General features: G+C 49.8%; 2 protein-coding genes across 2 annotated transcripts in view; one reads left to right on the forward strand and one right to left on the reverse strand.

The window, feature by feature from the left end:
• TBCD (tubulin folding cofactor D) overlaps positions 1-19,918 on the reverse strand; it is a 163,741-nt gene that overhangs the window by 96,402 nt on the left and 47,421 nt on the right. The window lies entirely within an intron of this gene.
• On the forward strand, positions 12,592-14,878 carry ZNF750 (zinc finger protein 750). The gene is made up of 2 exons (XM_035025700.1): positions 12,592-14,030; positions 14,170-14,878. Exons 1-2 carry the CDS (start codon positions 12,592-12,594, stop codon positions 14,876-14,878), a joined length of 2,148 nt encoding a protein of 715 aa, XP_034881591.1.

The following is a 19,918-nucleotide window of genomic DNA, read 5'->3' on the forward strand; positions in this document are numbered from 1 at the left end:
CAGGGTCAGCATCATGGGCACACAGGTGGTATTGCCTTGCCTCTGCCTTCCGAGTCATGGACACCCTCTCACAGAACCAGCAGGAAGAGGACTCTAGCAGAGATTCCCATCTTAGCTAAGCCAACATGATGCAAAACCACAGCAGTAAGTGGCAACATCCTGCAAAAGGAAGCGTTTGCACCATGGTGCAGGGATGAAGACGCAAGCAGCAGGCAGCCGGTGTGGCTCTGAACAAGCCTCTCACCTTCTCCTCTAAATACTGCAGTCCCCTGGGGTGACCATGAAGATTCGTAACTCATCTAAGAGCTTAGAACACAGTCAGGTGCTCAATGAGGATGAATTCTTACTGTCATTGTTATTATATTGATTACTGCTGGCAAGAATACCCTACAGAGTGCCTGGGAACAGCACCAACCCCACTGGCAGACTCAGGACAGATGGCCTTGGGCCTACTGAGACCCTGGGAACTCCAGGGCCTCTCACACAGGGCCTCCTGGTGGAAGGAAGGACTGGCAGGGCTGACAGGGGACTTGTTCCTTCAGGGCGGCAGGGGGGCTTCCATGACAAACCAAAGCCCCCAGCCTGGGCCGTCCACACACACCGTCTGGAGTGGGGGAAGGCCGAGCTGAGGGGCGGGCATGGAGCCTGCTCCAGGCTGTCCGCCGGGGTGCCCTGAGAAGCAGCACAGAGCCACACCGTAGCACATCCCACCGGGTGTGGAGCAACTCACGCCCACTGAAAACAAGCCAAAAAGGAATCATCTTATACCACACAAGAAGAGCACGAGGGAGAGTCTGCGGATACGACAACGGACCAGAAGCCCAAGAACTTGAGGCAACAGAACCTAAAGGCTACTACCAAGAACACATGTTTGTTGTATCAGAGACATAAAAGCAGAACTGGAAGCCGGAGAGAAGGAACAGGAAGATCATAAAGAGAACCAGACAAATGTCTGGAAATAAAAGAGAAAAAGACCCACTGCCACGTCTGAAACCGGTACCTGGTGACTCAGGACTCAGCGGAGAGGAGCCGTGGCCATGAGGGCTGAGCCCAGGGTGGACAGGGAGCACGTGGTGGGGGCAGGGGGTGTCCCGAGTCACCAGGTATGGGTGGGACGGAGGCAGAGCCTGAGAGCTTCCAGGAGCACCTCCCTCACTCGCCTGCTGTCGTTCACTGATGTTGTTTGTGTCGAGAGAAAAAAAGAAAAAAGGAAATCTGTGCGATCATTTCTCTCTACTCATCCTTGTTTGACTGAACTACGAGACTTCTGTATGTGGTGGTCAACAGACCCAGAGATCCATACGCAAAAAGCAGCCTCTCGAACACAAATGGGACAAAGGAGGTAAAGAGCCTCCTGACTGCTCCTGGAAAACTGCAAGGAGCCCAGACGAGAACGCCGAAACACCGCTTTACTGCCGGGGTGGGGAGAGGACGGGAGGTGAGGAAAACTGTGGGAATCCTCAAAACTTGGCCCAAGTTCACAAACCTGAATCAGTTTCCCAATCCAAGACAAAACAAGCCCATAGCTCATGGTTTCAGGTTTCACTTCAGACACGGAAGCCGTAACACAGATCACACTGCAGGAGGCACGAGGGGGGCAGAGTTGCTGCACCAGAGGGTTCCGAGAGCCCATGGAAACAAGAGGAACACAGAACCTTCCGCCCCACCCTGGCTCAGGATCATTCCACATCCCATTTCCACCCTGCTTCGCGCACTCCTTGGGGGAAGGCGCCAGAAGGGAGGAGCCTGGGGAGCTGTGTGCTGGGTCCCCAGAGACTGCCAGCCCCGCCTGCAGCCAGACTGCCCTCCCTGTTGAGCCCCTGCCTCAGGCAGAGGGCACTGCCCACTGTTCACCAGGGAGCCCGGCAGGGAAAGGGGCCTGTGTGCTCCCCTCCAAAACCAAAGTAGCCCCAGTGCCACAAAATTCCACATGGTGGTATTACTGGAATAAGCAGCAAATTAAAATTCGGGGCAGTACATTACACACCTCAGACTTACTCATCAAAGGAAAATAAATGTCTGACAATAGAACTTTCCCGACACTCCCACCTGCCGTGGCCTACCTCATGAGATGGCCAAACTAACCTGACTTTCGTTTCTATTAGCCTACTGTCTGACAAAGTGAAACTCCACTGACATTCTCATGAGGGTCCCTACGTGTTCCGCAGGTGCCTGTCAGCAGTGGGGGCCATGGACAGCCCCCCAGGGCAAAGCAGAACCAAGGCTTCGGGAGCCTGGAGAGGTCACACGAGGTTCCTTGGACAGGCTTCTCACTATGGGGCTCAACTGGAAACAAATTACAGTTAAGAAACCCTGAGAAGCACACCTGTGTGCTCATGTGAAAGACACGACACTGCCCTGCCCTCCAGGAACCTGGAGTCAGCCAGGAAGGGCCCCCACCATCTCACTACCGTGTGCACTACCGCATGCTGGCCTGAGCCCGGTCACGCCTCACACGGCCCTGAGATAACAGCCTAGGCAGTGAGACGCCCTGGCCTGGGAGCCACCCCTGTTCCCCTTCTCAGGGGACCCCCCTCCCAGGGCTGGGCCACAAGGACTGGACATTACGAAGCATCTGCTAACTGGGAGACCCTAACAAATGTCACCTTGGCAGCAGGTCAGGGCTAACGTCCTCTAACAACCACCCAAATTAAATTGAATCACGCCTCCACAGAGCTCTTGTTTCACAGCCCCCCAAAAAAGTGCCAAAATGAAAACTGTCTCCGATTTACTTACGAGATCAACTAGAGAAGCCATGTGTTTCCTTCCCCAGCTGGGTTTTGTTCGTGCAATGGCGGTGGGCTGCCGCGGGCACCTCATCGGATCCTACAGCAGCCCGCGAGCAGCACCCTCCCGCACGCCATCTTACAAAAGGGAGGACTGAGGTCCAGGTCAAAGAAGCGCCCAAGCACAGAGGAGCGAACAGCGGAGCCACAGAGCACAGACATGCAGACCATGCTGCTGAGTGGAGAACAGGAGGGACGCAGGTCAGGGACAGGGATGGTGCAGGGGAAAGACCCACTGCCCAGGGCCGAGAGGGCAGGCGAGCAAGTGGGAGGAGCCGAGCGTAGCAGCTGCTGGTCCTCACCATGCCTCACGGTTCGAGCACGAGAGCTAGACCCACACTGCATGGGGGTGAAGTTTGGACTCTGCCTGCGTTCGGTCGTGACGCCCACCCCCCGGCAGGCACCACTGCTGCCCCCCACAAGAGTAACCGCAGCCACGGCACCAGTCCCTCCCCACACCAGACCCAGCAAGGCCCAGCACGGCCCAGAGCCTGACCGCCAGGCATCCCACCTGAAGTTCTGAGCACACGGGTCCCTGAGCCAACTCACAGCCATTAACATCTCACGGGGAGCAGCCCTCCCCACCCCCGCCGCCTGCTCTGATTCTGCTCTGTCGCCCTTCAGGCTGGATCACCCGAGCCAGATCGCTAACCCTCTCTGTGCTGACTCTGCAAACCAGACTCGCGATACCTTGCACAGAGTTGCCACAGTGATTAAATGAATGAACACAGGTAGAGTGCCCAGCGCCTAGTGAATGCTCTTCCCGAAGATCTGACCTTGGTCGGAAACTCAGTCACAAGATTTCTGGGTAACGGAGGAGACTGAACACACAGAATAGCTGGTGGAATCCCACTAGCAGCTACAGAAAGCACTTTCCCTTTTTAAGGCATAAGTGACAGGGTGAATGAAGACAGGGAAGGCCCAGCGGGGATGACACTCAGAAGGCTGGAGGCCACACCTGAGCACAAGTGAAGCAACTCAGAACCTCCATCTCCACACAGGATCCCTGAAAGGCCCCAGACAACTCTGGGCGGGAGGCGGCTAAAACAAGGAACACCGTGAAGGTCACTGAAGAAGCAGACTCCTGAAGCCCCCGCTCCCAACAAAGGCAGCAGTTAATTCTCTGGATGTGGTGAGAGGTAAAGGAGGAGCCACAGTGAAAACACAGAACCTGTGTAAGAGGGCGGGAGATGCCCACCACCTGCCCAAACCATCATTAAAACCCTCAGAGAAATAAGCCACTGCGACTACTGTCCAAGAATAAGATTCTACGGAGGGAGCACTAGAGAACAAAAGAGAGCTCCCAGAAAATGAAAAGCATAGCAGCAGAGAAGAATCATCTACTGGATGGTTGGCAGAAAACACTTTGGAAACTGAGAAAAAGAGGATCAGGAGGAGGGTCAGGAGTCACCGCCTGCATAAAATTCTAGAATAAGACACACTCTGCTCTGACGGAAGAAATCCCACCAGCAGTGCCCCTGAACACATCAGCAGGCATGTCATTAACTATTTGCATATACTTCTTTTTAAAGGTAAAAACTGCACAGTTCTTAAGAGCTTTGAGAAGCATTGTCCCCATCAAGATGTGGAACACTAGAATCACCCCACCCCAGACTGAGGCACCGGGAGACCTCTGTGATAAAGCAAATATAGTAAAACATTCATCACAGACTCCAAGTGTTGGGTTCTTATAACTTACCTCTATGTTTGAGATCGTTCACATTAGGGGCGGCTGCGTGACTTAGTCGGTTAAACATCTGACTCTTGGTTTTGACTCAGGTCATAATCTCAGGGTACTGAAATGGACCCCACATCAGGCTCTGTGCTCAGTGAAGGGTCTGCTTAAGATTCTCTCTCTCCTTCTCCCTCTGCCCCCGCTCCTGCTCACGTGCTCTCTCTCTAAATATTGTTCATATTAAAATGCTGGAGGGAAAGAATCAGGAAGTCCGAATGGGCAGGCACAGTAGTGAAAGCGACATGCAGAGGAGAGCACTTTCAAAACCAAGGCTGAACAATCTCTGGCCCAGGTTTCTATACCCAGCCAGACTATCAACCAGGCAGAATAAAGACACCATCAACCATTCAACGTCTCTACAAATCTGCCTCTCTTGCACTCTTTCCCAGGAGTCTACAAACAGGATGTGCTCCATATCAGTGTAAAGAGTTAACCCCAGAGAGAAGACATGGGATCCAAGAAGCGGGCTTTTGATACAGGAGAGAGGGAAAGGCAATCCCAGGATGATAGGGAAGCAAGCATGAGGGCAGAGGAGACAGAGGGCAAAACTCTCACTTTGCTCAAAGGGAAGTCAGCAGACAATATCCAAAACTGGGAGCTGGAAGCAGGTAGAAGGCACAGACGTAGCAACAGAGTAATGTTATTTAGAATCAAGGAAGTAAACACCAAAATACTTAGCTAAAAAAAGGTACCGGTGCTACTTCAAGGCAGAGATGGGAGGGGCAGCCGCCTGGCAGCGTGCCACTAAGACATGGGGCCTGCTGTCCTCCCCTCCCAGTCTGGGCAGATGAAGCAGGACACAAGAGATGCCTCACTAACCACCCTCTTGGAGAGGCCTGGGAAGTGAGACCATTGGAGAAGAGGACTCAGTCATCCCCTCCAGGACACAAAGTGGATGACACCATGATGGACCCCCCAGACCAGCTCAATGAAGCATGCCATGCCCATGGAGGCTGGCCCACACTCCTGACACACACAGAGAGTCATGAGAGGTAACAAAACGGTGGTTCTTTAAGCCACCAAGTTTGGGGATGGCTTGTTACCCAGCCACAGGTAAGAAGAACAGCAATGCACTACTGTTTTGTGACGAGACTTACAGAACTATTTTTTTTTTTTTGCCCTTTAAATTATATGGACGCCCAATTTGGACAAAAGTAACTAAAAACTTTTTTTTAAAGAATTCAACATAAAGATAAAGCAAAGGAAAATCCTAAGCCTTAAATTAAAATTAAAAAAAATCCCCACAGCATCTGGCCTGGCAAGCCTGACCTTGCACCACCATGCCAGATGTGCCATGCATGACAGCAGGCCCGACCCCAGCTCACACCACCTCTTTTCCCTGTCCCCAAACCAACACCACATCAGCCTCACTGACAGCCACGGATTAAAGATCAAGCAGTTTAAGCAGCGGGGGGAGATAAACTTGTTCAAGAATTCAGCATCTCAGTTATATGTAAGAACAGGGGCAGTGAGAGGCACACAGCCGCCCTGCGGCGAGCTCGGTGCTCAGTGCCAGTCCTGGGCGTGCACTGGCAGGCCCCTGCGGCAAGGCAGCTGAGGTTCCCCCCAGCCCCCCACGAGGTGGACGGCAGGCAAAGATTCCCAGGCACAAGGGTGAGGAGAGAAAGGCAAAGAGATAAAAGGCTCACTCAGACCCTTCAGGGCGAGGACACCAGTGAGTGTGGCCTTCGAGGGGAGATGTATTTAAGACCAAATCTCGGGGTCTACCTGCTGCTACTACATATGCTGAAGGTTCTGAACAAGATCTCACACACGGTGTCTTCGTTACAACATCAAACACTGGTCAGAGTCCCACCTACACCCTCTCAATCTCTTTCTAACCACAAACACATCTAACCCTTCAGCCCAGGAACAGATGTCTGGGCAGCACTAAAATGGCATTCTCAAAACCAAAGCAGGGAGCTTCCACGAGGCACAGGAGTGGTGCTTGGCTTGCCAACCCGTTGGTGACGCTGCTCCTCAGCAGCTCGGTGGGTGCAAACACATGAATCGTAGCTGCGGGCAGGAGGAATATCAGGTGCATCTCTACGCCCCGAGGGCTCAACTCCTACACTTAAACCCCTCCCACTGGAACAGCCGGCTCCAGTTTCAGCCAGCGAGCGAGCGTGAGAACAGGTCCTGCTCTTGGGCACCGTCAGCCACCGGCTCCCGACCTAACCGCTCCCAGCACTGCCCGTCTCTGGTAAGTACCCATTTCTTCTCAAATTCAAGTTTTCTTTCAAAACTGCTCTCAGATGTATCTTGAACTAACTATATGGTTCAGTGAACCACCTGCCAGGTGTCTGCTCTGCCTTGCTCTACTCTCTGAGGATTACTCAGGACCAGCAGGTGCATCGCTGGAAAGGAGACCATTATTACAAAACTTTTAATAAGGCTTACACTTTATTCTAAGAGTACGAACAAGTTTATTTGGAAATTAAGTCCTCATTTCTACATAAAATTTAAACTAAAACTCAAACATATGTGCTTATCTGTTCCTTATCTTAAAACTACAGTAATTTTCAACATTAAAAGATCATGTATATATAAACACATGTAAACATATATACATATGTGTTGAGACAACTGCTGAATTTACAGGCTACTTTTAAAACTTCCTGAAATTTAAAATAAGTACTGTCTTTTTTTTTTAAGGTTTTATTTATTTGACAGAGAAAGAGAGAAAGAGCACAAGCAGGGGGAGCTGGAGAGGGAGAGGGAGAAGCAGGCTCCCCGCTGAGCAGGGAGCACAATGCGGGGCTCAATCCCAGGTCCCTGAGATCATGACCTGAGCCAAAGGCAGACGCTTCACTGACTGAGCCACACAGGCGCCCCTAAAATAAGTACTGTCTTGACATGTGCTTACCAAAACAAAAGGAAGAAAACCAAAGAGGATCCCTAAATATACAAAAAGGGTTTTTTTCCCCTTACGAAGTTTCTCATAAACCTGTTACGACAACAATTATTGACCAAATGGCCAAGCCTGACCAAAGTCAGATTTTATTTAAGCAAATTCTGTCTACCTTTACTACCTTTATTCTGCATTAACAAAGTCCTCCCAATGTCTCAAACTGGTATTGTTCGGGATAAACGAGGCAGGTATGCCGAGGGGGGCCGGCTCTAGTGAACAGACTGTCAAACGCTGAAGCTGCATACATTTACTAGTGAGAGCGTATGTCTGTAACTTGGGATCTCTGGCTGAAACTAGAAAGAGCCCTGCTTGTTTTTCCAGCTCCATTCTTCTAAACTCCCTTCTAGAAAACTGTCTTTCTCCCTAGGTCATGGTTGTCCTGAAGTTTATTCTTCATTTTAAAGAACCAAGAGTCTGGGAGGGAGTGGCGGTTAATCACTGGAAAAGCTCAATTGGAGTAAAACTCACAAATCTCGTTCTTGCGACACCCCAGTGGGTAGGCGACAATGGCGTGTCCTTGGGTTATGCAATAACGCCACATCACAATATTGTAATTATAGCATGCCCTTCAAAACGCTCTACCTGACGAGGCTCCCTGCCAGACAGCCGGACAGCACCGAAGGGACCATTACAGCATTAGTTCAGTTCATAGGTAACACGCATGACGAGCATACTTAGCCAGCCCGTCACAGCAGTGTCCTATAAAGCTAAGCTATAATTACCTCTATTGTGTCCTATCAAAGTTACAAAAAAAATCTTTTTCTCTTGTCTGTTTTTTGGATTTCAAACTCCTTAGAAACTTTTTAAACCCCATGCCAGCCACTATTATTCTTATCTTAACAACTGGCAACGACATTAATTATCCACACTTAGGAACCTATCGAAAGATAGTGCATTGGCAATTTAGAACTTCAAAAACAAGCAAACAAAACCCTGTGGCCAACCGAAACCACAGGTTGCTCAAAGTGCTATGTGGGCAGTTATGCCCAGACGCCCAGCGGGCCTGTGAGCAGGAGCCCCGCAGGAGGAGAAATGCGGCAGCCAGGGCCAGCTCCCGGCACTTTCTAAGGCAAAAAAGTACATCAGTTCAATACAAGCAGATGTTTAAAATGCTTGATGTCACAAAAGGGGCATCTTTAAATAAGATAGGAAAACCTCTGGAAGTTCACACAGGGCCCTGTGTGTGGCTTTAAGTCACTACCCCCAAGGTCTCTCCCCTTCGGTGTGGACGCTGTGTACACGGGCCGCTTAGCCTGACAGGACTCCCGAGAAGGATTCGCAGAGGCAGGCAGAGGACAGACGCGACCCCGCATTTCAGTGACAGCCACTCTGACCCTGACGGGGAGGGAGGGAAGGTGCGTGAGGAGCAGCTCCCAGCACTTCCTGCTGATCAAGAGTAAACAACATTGTGACACACAAACCTCCTTGGAGGACCAAGCTAACATCTGAACTTTAAAACGTGCTAACACTGCAGTTCTCTAACAAAAGCCAAATCAAAGGGGTCCTGCATTATTAGCAGCTCTCCAGATACAGATTAACTAAGAAAGACACATGCCGTCTCCAGGAAAAGGCTATGTGAAACACCTCTCAGCACCTTTAGAAAAACCTCACCTCTCAATGCAAATCCAAACCTATTACAAACAGTTAAAGTTCTCGATTGTGTTGTTTTGGCAACAATACCCTTTTGGGGGAATATTTAACACCAGCAGCTGCCAGCAAGCACCAAGCCCAGCGGATACAAACTGGCCTGGCAGAGACTGTCACAAACCACGTCCCTAAAGAGGGCGAGACTGATAAGGTCCCGGGCAGTCAGGTCGAGTTCCTTCGCCCTGGTAAACCTCACAGGAGAACTCGCAGACTGACATCATGCTACATAGGCTGTTCCCTTCGAAAGCTTACCATAGCTTCCATTTTATCCCACTTATGTCTCTGACATTACTGCCTTTTTATGACCGAGTGAATACGCCTGTCTCCATCGGCATCTGAAGCAGCTGTGCTCCCTTGTTTTAATTAGTGAATTGTGCAACCCTGAGAGGTCAGTTTACCCATAGTTACTAACACTACTGCCCCTGTGAGCCCAGCGCAGGCTTCCCTTCCCACAGGTCAGCCCTGGGATACTCTCACCTCCTAGGGCACCGGCATGATCCCCAGAGAACCTATTTAACTGTCCTTGTATGCTAACTGAACAAAGAACAAAAATTCAGACCAGACTTTTACACACAACATCACTTGACTGAAAAAAGTATATATTAACATAAAACCAATTATTACCCAAATTATTCTTCTAGGTGACACTAAGATAAATATAACTTGCCTCCTATAAATGTTTGATCAATTTAACAGAGGTTTATTTATGTGTTTGCCTAAAAGTAGCAGCAGCGCTGAAGAAAACTGCTTCTAAAACTAACACATCGTTATTTAGCGCATCGGAACCATTCTCCTAAGTGCTGAGGGGATTTTTCACTCATCTGCGCTCCAGGGCTCTGGATGCTGGTGGTGGTCTATCCGTGTCCACTCTCGGTATCGCTGGACTCTGGGTTCACACTTGATAAAGTTTTGCAACTGTCATCATTCTGATCATGATGCTTCCAGCTAGTGATGAAATCACCTTTCGGATCTTTGCCATAACATATCCTATACTATCATGGGAACCTGACTTGCAGAGGTTCTCACGCCTTCAGAACCAGGGAGCATGGTGAGACGTGCCGGCACACGCCCGCTGACTTATCTAGCTGGCCCGGGTTGGCTGGAATCGCCTCCCTACGGGCGGCAAGGAAATTGTGCTTTTGTAGCCCAGAGCATACCTACCCCCCAAGGTATGGGCTGAACTCGCCAAGAGTTATTTCACATTTTTCCCTTTAATAAGAGGGGAAGTTTAGAAAGACGCAAAGCTATGCTTACATGTTGAACATGCTGGGTTCTGACACTGCCTTGCAGCCCCTGCAGCCACGCAGTGGGTGGGAGAGGAGGTCAGGGGCAGGGTGAACCAATGAACCGCCCCCACCCCCCGCCCCCACCCCCCACCCCCACCCCCCGCCCAGGGCTCTGCGACACACCCCCCTCCAGTCACGGTCATAGGGCAGCCAAAAGTCTCGTTTCTCACCCAAAATACAGGCCTCACCACTACTGCTCTGCAGAAACTCCTCACAACAGAAGGGCCACAGACACGGGCAGAAACCACTTCTTGTAAATATCCATCTTTGGAAACAATGGATGATAATACAGCAGTTTGTCAGCTGGGGCAGGGGGAGTGCTTTTTTGTGTCTTTAAGGAATATGAATAAATGAGTAGAGAAACCAGTTTGCTGAGAATAAAATCAGAGAGCTTTCTCAGAAATGTAAGGTATCCAAGTGAAATCCCAAACTCCACCTGCTTCCACCCCCTCCTGCCCCCATCGATGATCTCATCGCAGTGTGTGGGATGGCAAGGAAAGGCATTTCAGAGAAACTAACTTTTATTTTGTGAAAACAAGTCTCTTCAATTTCCCATATGTATTTCTCTATTTTTAAAAGGCTGTTTTCCAGATGAACGTTCTAACTGCCCAAGGTCTAGAAGGTGATGCTTTATCCATGAAATCCCACGAGGCTCAGGACCGACCTCATTTGCCCAGTCCTTAAAGCAAAACTACATCTGAAAACAGTTTTGTTAAATCATTTCCTTTTAACTTTATTTTTAAGCTGTTTGAAAACATTTAGAAGCTGAAGCTCTTGAGTGAAAGAGCGGGCCCTGACGCTTCCCCTTGCCCTCCAGCCTCCCCACCCACACGCTTGCTCCTAGACACAGTCACTCCATGGGCTGGTCCAGGGCACCCAGCCACGCCGCTGGGCCATGCGAGATCCTCCCAGGCCTCATGTCTTTGTTCTCAGTTTCGGGTTATGAGGCAGAGAGAGTGCCCCAGGGGTGTGCGGAACAGCCTCTGAAGGAAACCAGGCTGAGACCTCTGGTTAAGCCTGGGAGTGGGCAGGATCAGGGAGAGGAGGGCCCTGGGGGAAGGTATAGAAGGCCAGAGACACCTGCAGCCTAGGACATTGCCAAGGACGGCCCCCGGCCCACTTCCTAAAGGGTAAGGCTAGGATAGTGTCCTACCACAATCCAACCATCTCTCAAACAGGCACCACCATTTGGAGGTAAGGTCAGGAAAGGCAGGCAGATGCCCTGGGCCAGACATGCTCTCAGCGGTCCACACGCATCTGTGTTTGCTGGCCGGGCAGGCATGGGGTGAGCGCAAGAACTTATTCCACAGTGCTCATGAGGTGGGCAGTGGAAACACGGCAGCGAAGGAGCATGTTCGGTCCCTCACAGGGCTCAGAAACTCACCTTGATAGCATCTCAAAACCATCTGAGTCAACATAAACACAGCACTTATATATTTGTATTTGAGACAGCATAAATGCTACTTACAGGTAAAGCTGACTTTTCATTTGATTTTGGAAGCAGTAAGGTGGGACTGCATATTTAAATATTCTTTTCTAGGTACCAACAGGTAGAACACAACCTGATTAAACAGGACAGGACAGTCAAGGAGCACTGACTCCGGGTCACACTCAGACCAGGTTCCCGTAGTCATGGTCAGCGCAGTCAGACCAGCACCACAGACTCCATGGACATGGGTGGGGGGGAGGAGGTCCCAACAGTCCCTTGGCCTCAGTCTACAACCTTCCCGGCATCAGAGGCCTCAGGTCACAGGGCAAAGATTCCCAAAGCTCAAAGAACTGCAGGTGTTCTCAGAGCTGACGCTAGCACACCCTACTCTTCTTGGCCCCAGGACAACGCTTTCAGGCCAGACTTAAGGAAACAGGAACATCATGGGGGCTGGCGGCCAGGTTACAAGTAGGGAGCAGCTGGTGTTCATCTCATCCTCACACTGACGAGGATAGTGACCCCTCCGTACCTGCAGGTGATCTGTTACGAAGCCGGGCTAACTCCTTCTCCACCCAACAGGCTAGTGTCCTGACCCTAAGGCTCTGCTCCTCTGTTGCAGCACAAGCCCCAATGAGCAAGACTTCCCCTGTCAGACCCACAACACGTGGAGCTGTCTGCAAATAGAAGCACCTGGAAAGGAAGCAAAGGAGAAGCAGCAACCGCCAGATCATAATTAGACAGGAGCCAGCAGGGATTGGACCAGCGAGAACACCAGCACCTACACCACAAGAGAGAACATGAGTCTTCTCAAAGAGCGAAAACCAAAAAAGCCGCATTACATCCCAAGGCCTCCAGGAAAGCCCTTTAAGTATAAATGTTTCCAGTGTCCTTTCACTTGCAATGAAAAGTCACACCTTTTCAACCACATGAAGTACGGTCTCTGCAAAAACTCCATCACTTTAGTGTCAGAGCAGGACCGCGTCCCTAAGTGCCCCAAATCCAACTCTCTGGACCCTAAGCAAACCAATCAGCCAGATGCCGCAGCAAAGCCCACCTCCGCCAAGCCTGTCGCAAACGGGCTCCCACACTTTGATGCCAAGCTCCAGCAAAGCCTTGCCAAGGACGACGCAAAGGAAAACGTGGAACTGCAGGCACGTGGGCCCCACAGGTGCTCAGGACAGAAGCCTGCTCTCCACGAGGAAGCAGCACCCCTGAGTCCAGCTTCAGAAGCCAGCAGGGGCACCCAGCCCATTCTGGAAGGCATTGTGCGGCCCTCGGCATTTGTCCCGGTGGGAGAGCACAGACTGAAAGGGCCAGAACACGCTGAGGCTCCCGAAGGGCTGGCACTGCCCAACCCCACAGCCAAAGCCCCCTCCTTCCACACCAAGTCTGCATTCCATGCTCCCAGCTACCCATGGAAAGCTGGCTCGCCTTTCCTCCCGCCTGAGTTCCCACACAAAATCCCTTCTACAAAGGGGTTTAGTGCTATTTCCCCTTATGTGCACCCTGCGATCCCAGAGTACTCGCCGCACTTTTACACAGAGCATGGACTGGCCACTATCTACTCACCCTACCTGCTTTCTGGGAATTCACCCGAGTGTGATGCCCCCCTGCTGTCCGTCTACGGGGCCCAAGACCACAGGCACTTGCTGCCTCCCCCGGGGCCAGTCCCGAAGCACCTGAACCCCCCCTCGGCATATGACCATTACAGGTTCTTTCAGCAGTACCATTCCAACCTGCCAATCCCTTATGGGTTTTACAGACCAGAGTCTGCGTTCTCCTCCTACGGTCTCAGACTCCCACCCGTCTCGGGTATTTCCAGAGATCAAAGCTCCCACCTACTGGAAGAAGCTGCCCTGCTCTACCCGGCCTTGAGTCCGTCCAAGTCAAGTCCTTCCAGCACCCACAAAAAACACACCGAGTTTGAGAAGGAGAGCCCAACTCCCGATGCTAAAGATTCCTCCAAAGATGAGCAGAGGGACACAGAGGGAACCAAAATGAGCCCTCGAGCAGGCAGCGCAGCCACAGGCTCCCCAGGAAGGCCGAGTCCCACCAACTTCACACAGACAAGTCAGCCATGTGCCGGGCTGTGCGGCCTCTCAGACAAGCCAGCCTCCATCTCCCTGGGAAGGCTCCATCAGCCCGAACACAGCCCGACAGCCTTCAAGCCTGTCAAGAAAAGCACCGAGTGCCCACATTCCCAAGCTCTGGAAAACAGAGACGAGTCTCCAAAAAGGTAAGAAATTTCATTTTCAAATCTCCAAAGCATGTGTCTGGTTGTGCTCAATTAGCCAAGCTCATACATGCTCAAAATGCCTTAGACAGTAGCTTTTCTAAGCAAGGTTCCTACTAAGGCCTCTCTTTCCCTCTTTCAGTCTTGACGCCATGAACGGAGATGCTCCAGCTGAGACAGGAAGTGCCTCTCATGGCACAGAGGCCACCCCTTCCCGCCCAGAGGATGGCTCCAGGACAGCTCCGCTGAACCTCTCCAAGAAACCTGAGGTTAAACCAGCCACGCACAGCCCTGTGTACAAGGACTTTGCAGAGCTGCAGGACATGCCTCTTAATCTCTCGGTGAAAGACCCCTGCAATGCCCTGACTCCGAGACCCTCCTTCCACAACCCACTGCAAGAGGCAGGACCTGCCACCACAGCTGCTCAGAACACTGAGATGGAAAGTTCCGAAGATGGGCCAGACCACACTCAGACAAACCAAAATGGCCTTGACACTGGTGAGGTGCCATCAACAACCCATACCGTGAAGGCCCGGGACATGAGAGCGGTGGACAGCAGCGATGAGCAGAAGCAGACGGCGGCTGTGGCCCTCTGCCAACTGGCAGCCTACAGCCCGGGGAACGTCCGGGTGGGCGATGGGGAGCCCATGGCCCCGAAGTCCACCTGCCAACATGATGCACCCACTCTCAGTGCCACGGAAAGCCAGGAGGCTCAATGTGACCTCAGACCCAGAGGGCAAAAGAGGACAAGTCCAAGGGATGCAGGGAAGTCCCAGCAAGGAACTAAGAAGACGAAGCAGAGTGACACAGCCAGAGTGTTCACTCTTCGGAAAAGAACACGGGTGTCCTAGTGCCCGGCTCTCGCAGGTTGCAGACACACCTTCCAAAGTAGGTTCAGCAAATCTTCACTGGCGCCTTCGCTTTTTCAATGTAGTTTCTTTTTCTTCTCAAAAAAAAAAAAAAAGAAAGAAAGAAAAAGAAGCTGCAATTTCAGTTCAGTTTCTGTAAATATCAAACATGAATATTCAAAGGTGCTTCTACTTTTGGTTGTAAAAATATTTAAATGACTCATACTCTTAAAACTGAGGGGTTAAACACTGCCTTTTGTTTTTGTAAAATGTCACACTGAATACACAGACTAAAAGACACCTTTTAGGTGTATGCCATCTTATAGGAAAGCTTTTAAAAATACTTTTCTTATAAATACCTTAGCACTAAAACAAACTGCTTTAACTGTTCTGCTATCAAATCTACTGTGTGTTTTCAAGTAAATAACAATTACTGAAAAAAACGCCAGGAGAAAACATTTCCAGCACTGTCATTAAAGTGCCCTATGTAAAAACGATGTGATTTGTTACGAGTGAATAACACACAACACCAAGAGGCTACTTCTGATTTATCTCCAGTAGAGAAAACACATTGCTGGTGCAGCAGTAGCTAGTGTCTTCCACTTCCTCATGAGGCTACGGTGAACTTCCTGACTCATTCAGCCGCACTTTCCACTTTCTAAAATGATGTACATATCGCTAATTTTCCAATAAACTCATAGGTGACTTTAAGAATACATGAACTCTGTGTGATGCTTTAGTCTGCCACAGCAAACAAAGGCGACGAGAAAGGGAGCAAGGTGAGGCAGCAGTGAAACAGAGAGCACCTGCCGTGCATGTGTGAGCGAGCCACCAAGTCCGGCACACGCACCCACCTGGGGCTCCCCAGGTCTCAGTTCCTACAACTGCCTCCTGATGGCCCACCCCCAGGCCTTCACAGGACCCCCTCCTCCCACTTCTCCAGAGGGCCCCTGTCCTCCGACACGTCACCTGAGGTGACAAAGGGCCAGTGGGCACAGCCATGCAGTGCTAAGCCGTGCCTTCAGACAACCACACGCCGTTAACCCAAAACATCCAGGGTTACAACACAAACCCGAGGAACACGCGCACTTCCTTCACTAGCATGCCAAACATTTTCGTACACCAAAATGTTTTGACAAAGAACAAAAATAGGATACCCCTGCTTTCCCGCAAGTCAACCATCCTGCAGGAAGCAAAACCATACATCAGAGGGCACCCTACAGACAGGCTCTCGCCTTGTGCTTTACACACAACAACACAGACCTTCCGTGTCAAGGGCGCAAAGATTCGGAGACCACTGTTTTATAGCTCACCCAAAAGTGTCATGCATCATCCTAAGTGATAAGAAGAGGAACCAGGGACCGTTAACGATGGTCCAGCCCTCCTGCAACCCTGCATCATGAGAGGAGACGCACACCTCAGAGTTCTCGGGGAAGGCAGAGGGCATTACTACTTGCAGATTTCCACTGTGGAGCAGCACCACGACTGACCCCTCCTCACTGAACTCCCCCAGAGCTCACACATCACAGACACAGCCACGGAGACGCCGGCAGGCCCTTCAGATCTGTCTCTAAAAGCACAATAGAGGGTGCCTGGGTGGCTCAGTTGGTTAAGCATCAGACCCTTGATTTTGGCTCAGGTCATGATCTCAGGGTCATGAGTCTGAGCCCCGTGTCAGGCTCCACACTCAGCGGGGAATCTGCTTGAGATTCTCTCTCTCCCTCCCCCTGTGCCCCTCCCTCACCCCACGCTCTCTCTCCTGTCTCTCTAAATAATAATAATTATAATTTATAAAGTACATGGAGTCCTAGATCTTTGTAACAAAAAAACAGTCTTGCTGATTTTTTAACTATACCACCTTTCTGTATTTACTTGTGACCCAACTTATGAGCTCTTAGTTTTTAACCTTTACATATAAAAAGCAATAAACCCTCAAAAAGTTAAATATAGAGTTATTTCCCTATGACCCAGCAATTCCACGTCTAAGTATACACGCCAAAGAAGTAAAAACAAAAACTCAAACAGGTATGTGTACACCAATATTCAGGGCAACATTATTCACAAGTCAAAAGATGAAAGGAACACAAGCATCCACTGACAGATGAACAGACAGATAAAATGTGGACTATCCACACGATGGAATATTACTCAGCCATACAAAGGAATAACGTTCTGACATGTGCTACGGCATGAATTAACCCTGAAGACCTCTTGCTCAGTGAAATAAGCCAGACACAAAAGGACAAACCTTGTACAGATCCACCTGTGCGAAGCACCTACAACAGGCAAATTCACAGAGGCCGACAGAGGCGTGTTATCAGGTACTGCAGGGGAGGGGAGAGGGGAGCTTAATGGGGACGCGGTTTCTGTTCAGGACGATGAAAAGTTCTCAGAAACAGTGATAATGGTTGTACAAACTGTAAATGTGGTTGATACCACTGAATTGTACGCTTAAAAACTGTCAGCAAGGCAAATGTTTATGTTACTTACGTTCTATAATGTTCTTTAAAAATAATACACCAAAACCATTAAATCACGTATCTTATATAGGTAAACTGCATGTTAGGTGAACTGTATCTCAATAAAGCTAAAGAGGTCCTTGAATTCGTACTGAAGAGGAAAACAAAATGCTGACAACAACCCTTCTGAAGAGCCTTCCCAGCAGCCCCTGGCAGTCTGCCCCCACCACCAGCTCTAACCTTCACCACAACGCCACACTCCATGGGGAAAGAGGGCATGTGTGGGTGTGAAATGAAGCACACACATATTCATCAAGGAGAACAGCACTTTAATTCAGAAGGGCAGAACAACTACTTCACATACTAAGTCAAAGAGGTCTCATGGTATTCACTTCACTTTTTTTTTTTTTAATTTTTTATTTATTTTTAAGCAATCCCTATACCCAATGTGAGGCTCAAACTCACAACCCCGAGATCAAGAGCTGCACATTCTTCCGACTGAGCCATCCGGGCATCCCTGATTCACTTTTCTTACAGACTGGAGTGTCCAACAGTTGAAAATGCACAAAGGTTAAAAATCGGTGAGGCATGTGGTCCTCAGAACAGGAAGGTGCCAGGACTGTGTCAGGAACACTGGAGAAAGCAACCCTTCCCAGGGCCCAGCTGCTCCCTTGGGAACTGAGGTACACAGGCCTGTGGGGAGTGACAAGGTCAGGAGAGGTCGGCCCTCTGCAACCACTGAGCTGCAGTCACAGCCAGGCCCCATCCACCAAAGCAGGTAGACTCCGGGCCCCATGGGGGACACAGGACCGCCTCTGTGGCTGACTTTGGCTTGAGGACCCCAGCCCTACCCCCACCCCACAGCACCCAGGCCAGAAAGTGACTCTGCCAGCCTTCCTGTTTTCTCTCTTGGGCACTTCTCTAATAAAATCTCTGCACATTTAATCCTGTCTCAGCATCTGTTTCTGCTCAGAGGACCCAGACTAATGCTGGAACACTAGTCAAATGCTCGTTTTTGGATAATGTCACAGAATATGGCAAAGTAGGGAACTCCACAGATCGGTCCCTCCACCAAAATAACTATTAAGCCAGCAAAACTGACAGACTCAACTTGTTCAGAACTCTGAAATCTCATCAAAAACTTACAGAAACCAGGAGAGTGCTTAGTGAAGAACGAACCTACAAAATTTCAGCACTTAATGAAATCTGTTAGGTCACTGGCTGTCTGCAAATGTAATGGAACCAAGACTTGAGTGACCAGACACAACAAGGAATACAGTCGTTGCAAACAGACTGGAAGAAGTCACTTAATGGACAACGATCACCTTCAATAAGCAACAAGAGCAAACCCCTGGGGGCGGGTGAAAACCTGATTTCCAGAGTTATCACATTATAGTATTCAAAATGTCAGTTTCCAACAAAAAACTACAAAGCATACAAAGAAACAGTAAAGTATACATATATTTCAAAGGAAAAAAAGAAAAGCAGAGAAATTGTCCCAGAGGAAGCCCAGACATTGTACTAAAATCAAAGACTTTAAATCAACTCTCTAAGATATGCTCAAAGAGCTAAAGGAAACCAAGAAAACAATATCCGAACAAACACGGAATGTCAATAAAAAAAAACTACAAAAAGAGACCATACAGAACTTCTGAAACTGAAAAACACAGTAACAGACATGAAAACTTTGAGCGAGCTGTACAACAGCAGATTTGAGCAAGTGGAAGAAAGAATCAGTGAACTTGAAGACAGGGCAATTGGTATTATCCAGTCTGAGGAGCAAGAAAAGAAGATAAAGAAACAAACATTAGCCCCAGTCACCTCCAGAGCCTGCGCCAAGACAAAATCACTGTTCCCCAGGCCTGGCACCATCCTTCCCAGGCAGGAGACAACACAGCTCCCTGAGACCCTGCCGGGCACAGCAAGGGCCTGCAAGAGGGTTCAGCGCACACGGAAGATACCACCAGTCTAGAGGCAGGCAGCCAGCCAGTCAAGGCCACACGTTAACATCTTCTAGATTTTAAGCAACAGCTTGACACTTCTCACTCATGACACCAACACCCACATTTTCTCACACCAGCAGCTAGTGACCGATGGGAACCTCAACATCATAAGTTATGACGGGCATATGCATACCAGCCAGTCTCAGGCACAAAAAGCAGAGAAAAGGCTCTATGTCCTTCAAGTTAAACTAGAGTTGGAACCACCCAGGCAGGGATTTCACCTTGTCTGTGACACACTCAAAGAAGACTGCTGAGCTGGGTTTAATCAAAATGCAGGACTTCGGTGCAAATGACACCAACCAGAAAGTGAAACAACAACCATGGAATGGGGGAAAATACTGCAGATCCTGTACCTGGTGAGAGACTTAAATCCAGAATCATAAAGAACTCACAGCAACAACAAAAAGACAGGCCAATTTTTTTTTTTTAAAGATTTTATTTATTTATTTGAGACAGAGAGAATGAGAGAGAAAGAGAGCACATGATGGGGGGAGGGTCAGAGGGAGGAGCAGACTCCCTGCAGAGCAGGGAGCCCGACGCGGGACTCGATCCAGGGACTCCAGGATCATGACCTGAGCCGA

This window comes from Mirounga leonina, unplaced genomic scaffold (genome assembly GCF_011800145.1).
Source record: "Mirounga leonina isolate KUSES-001 unplaced genomic scaffold, KU_Mleo_1.0 Mir_197, whole genome shotgun sequence".
Taxonomy (NCBI): Eukaryota; Metazoa; Chordata; class Mammalia; order Carnivora; family Phocidae; genus Mirounga; species Mirounga leonina.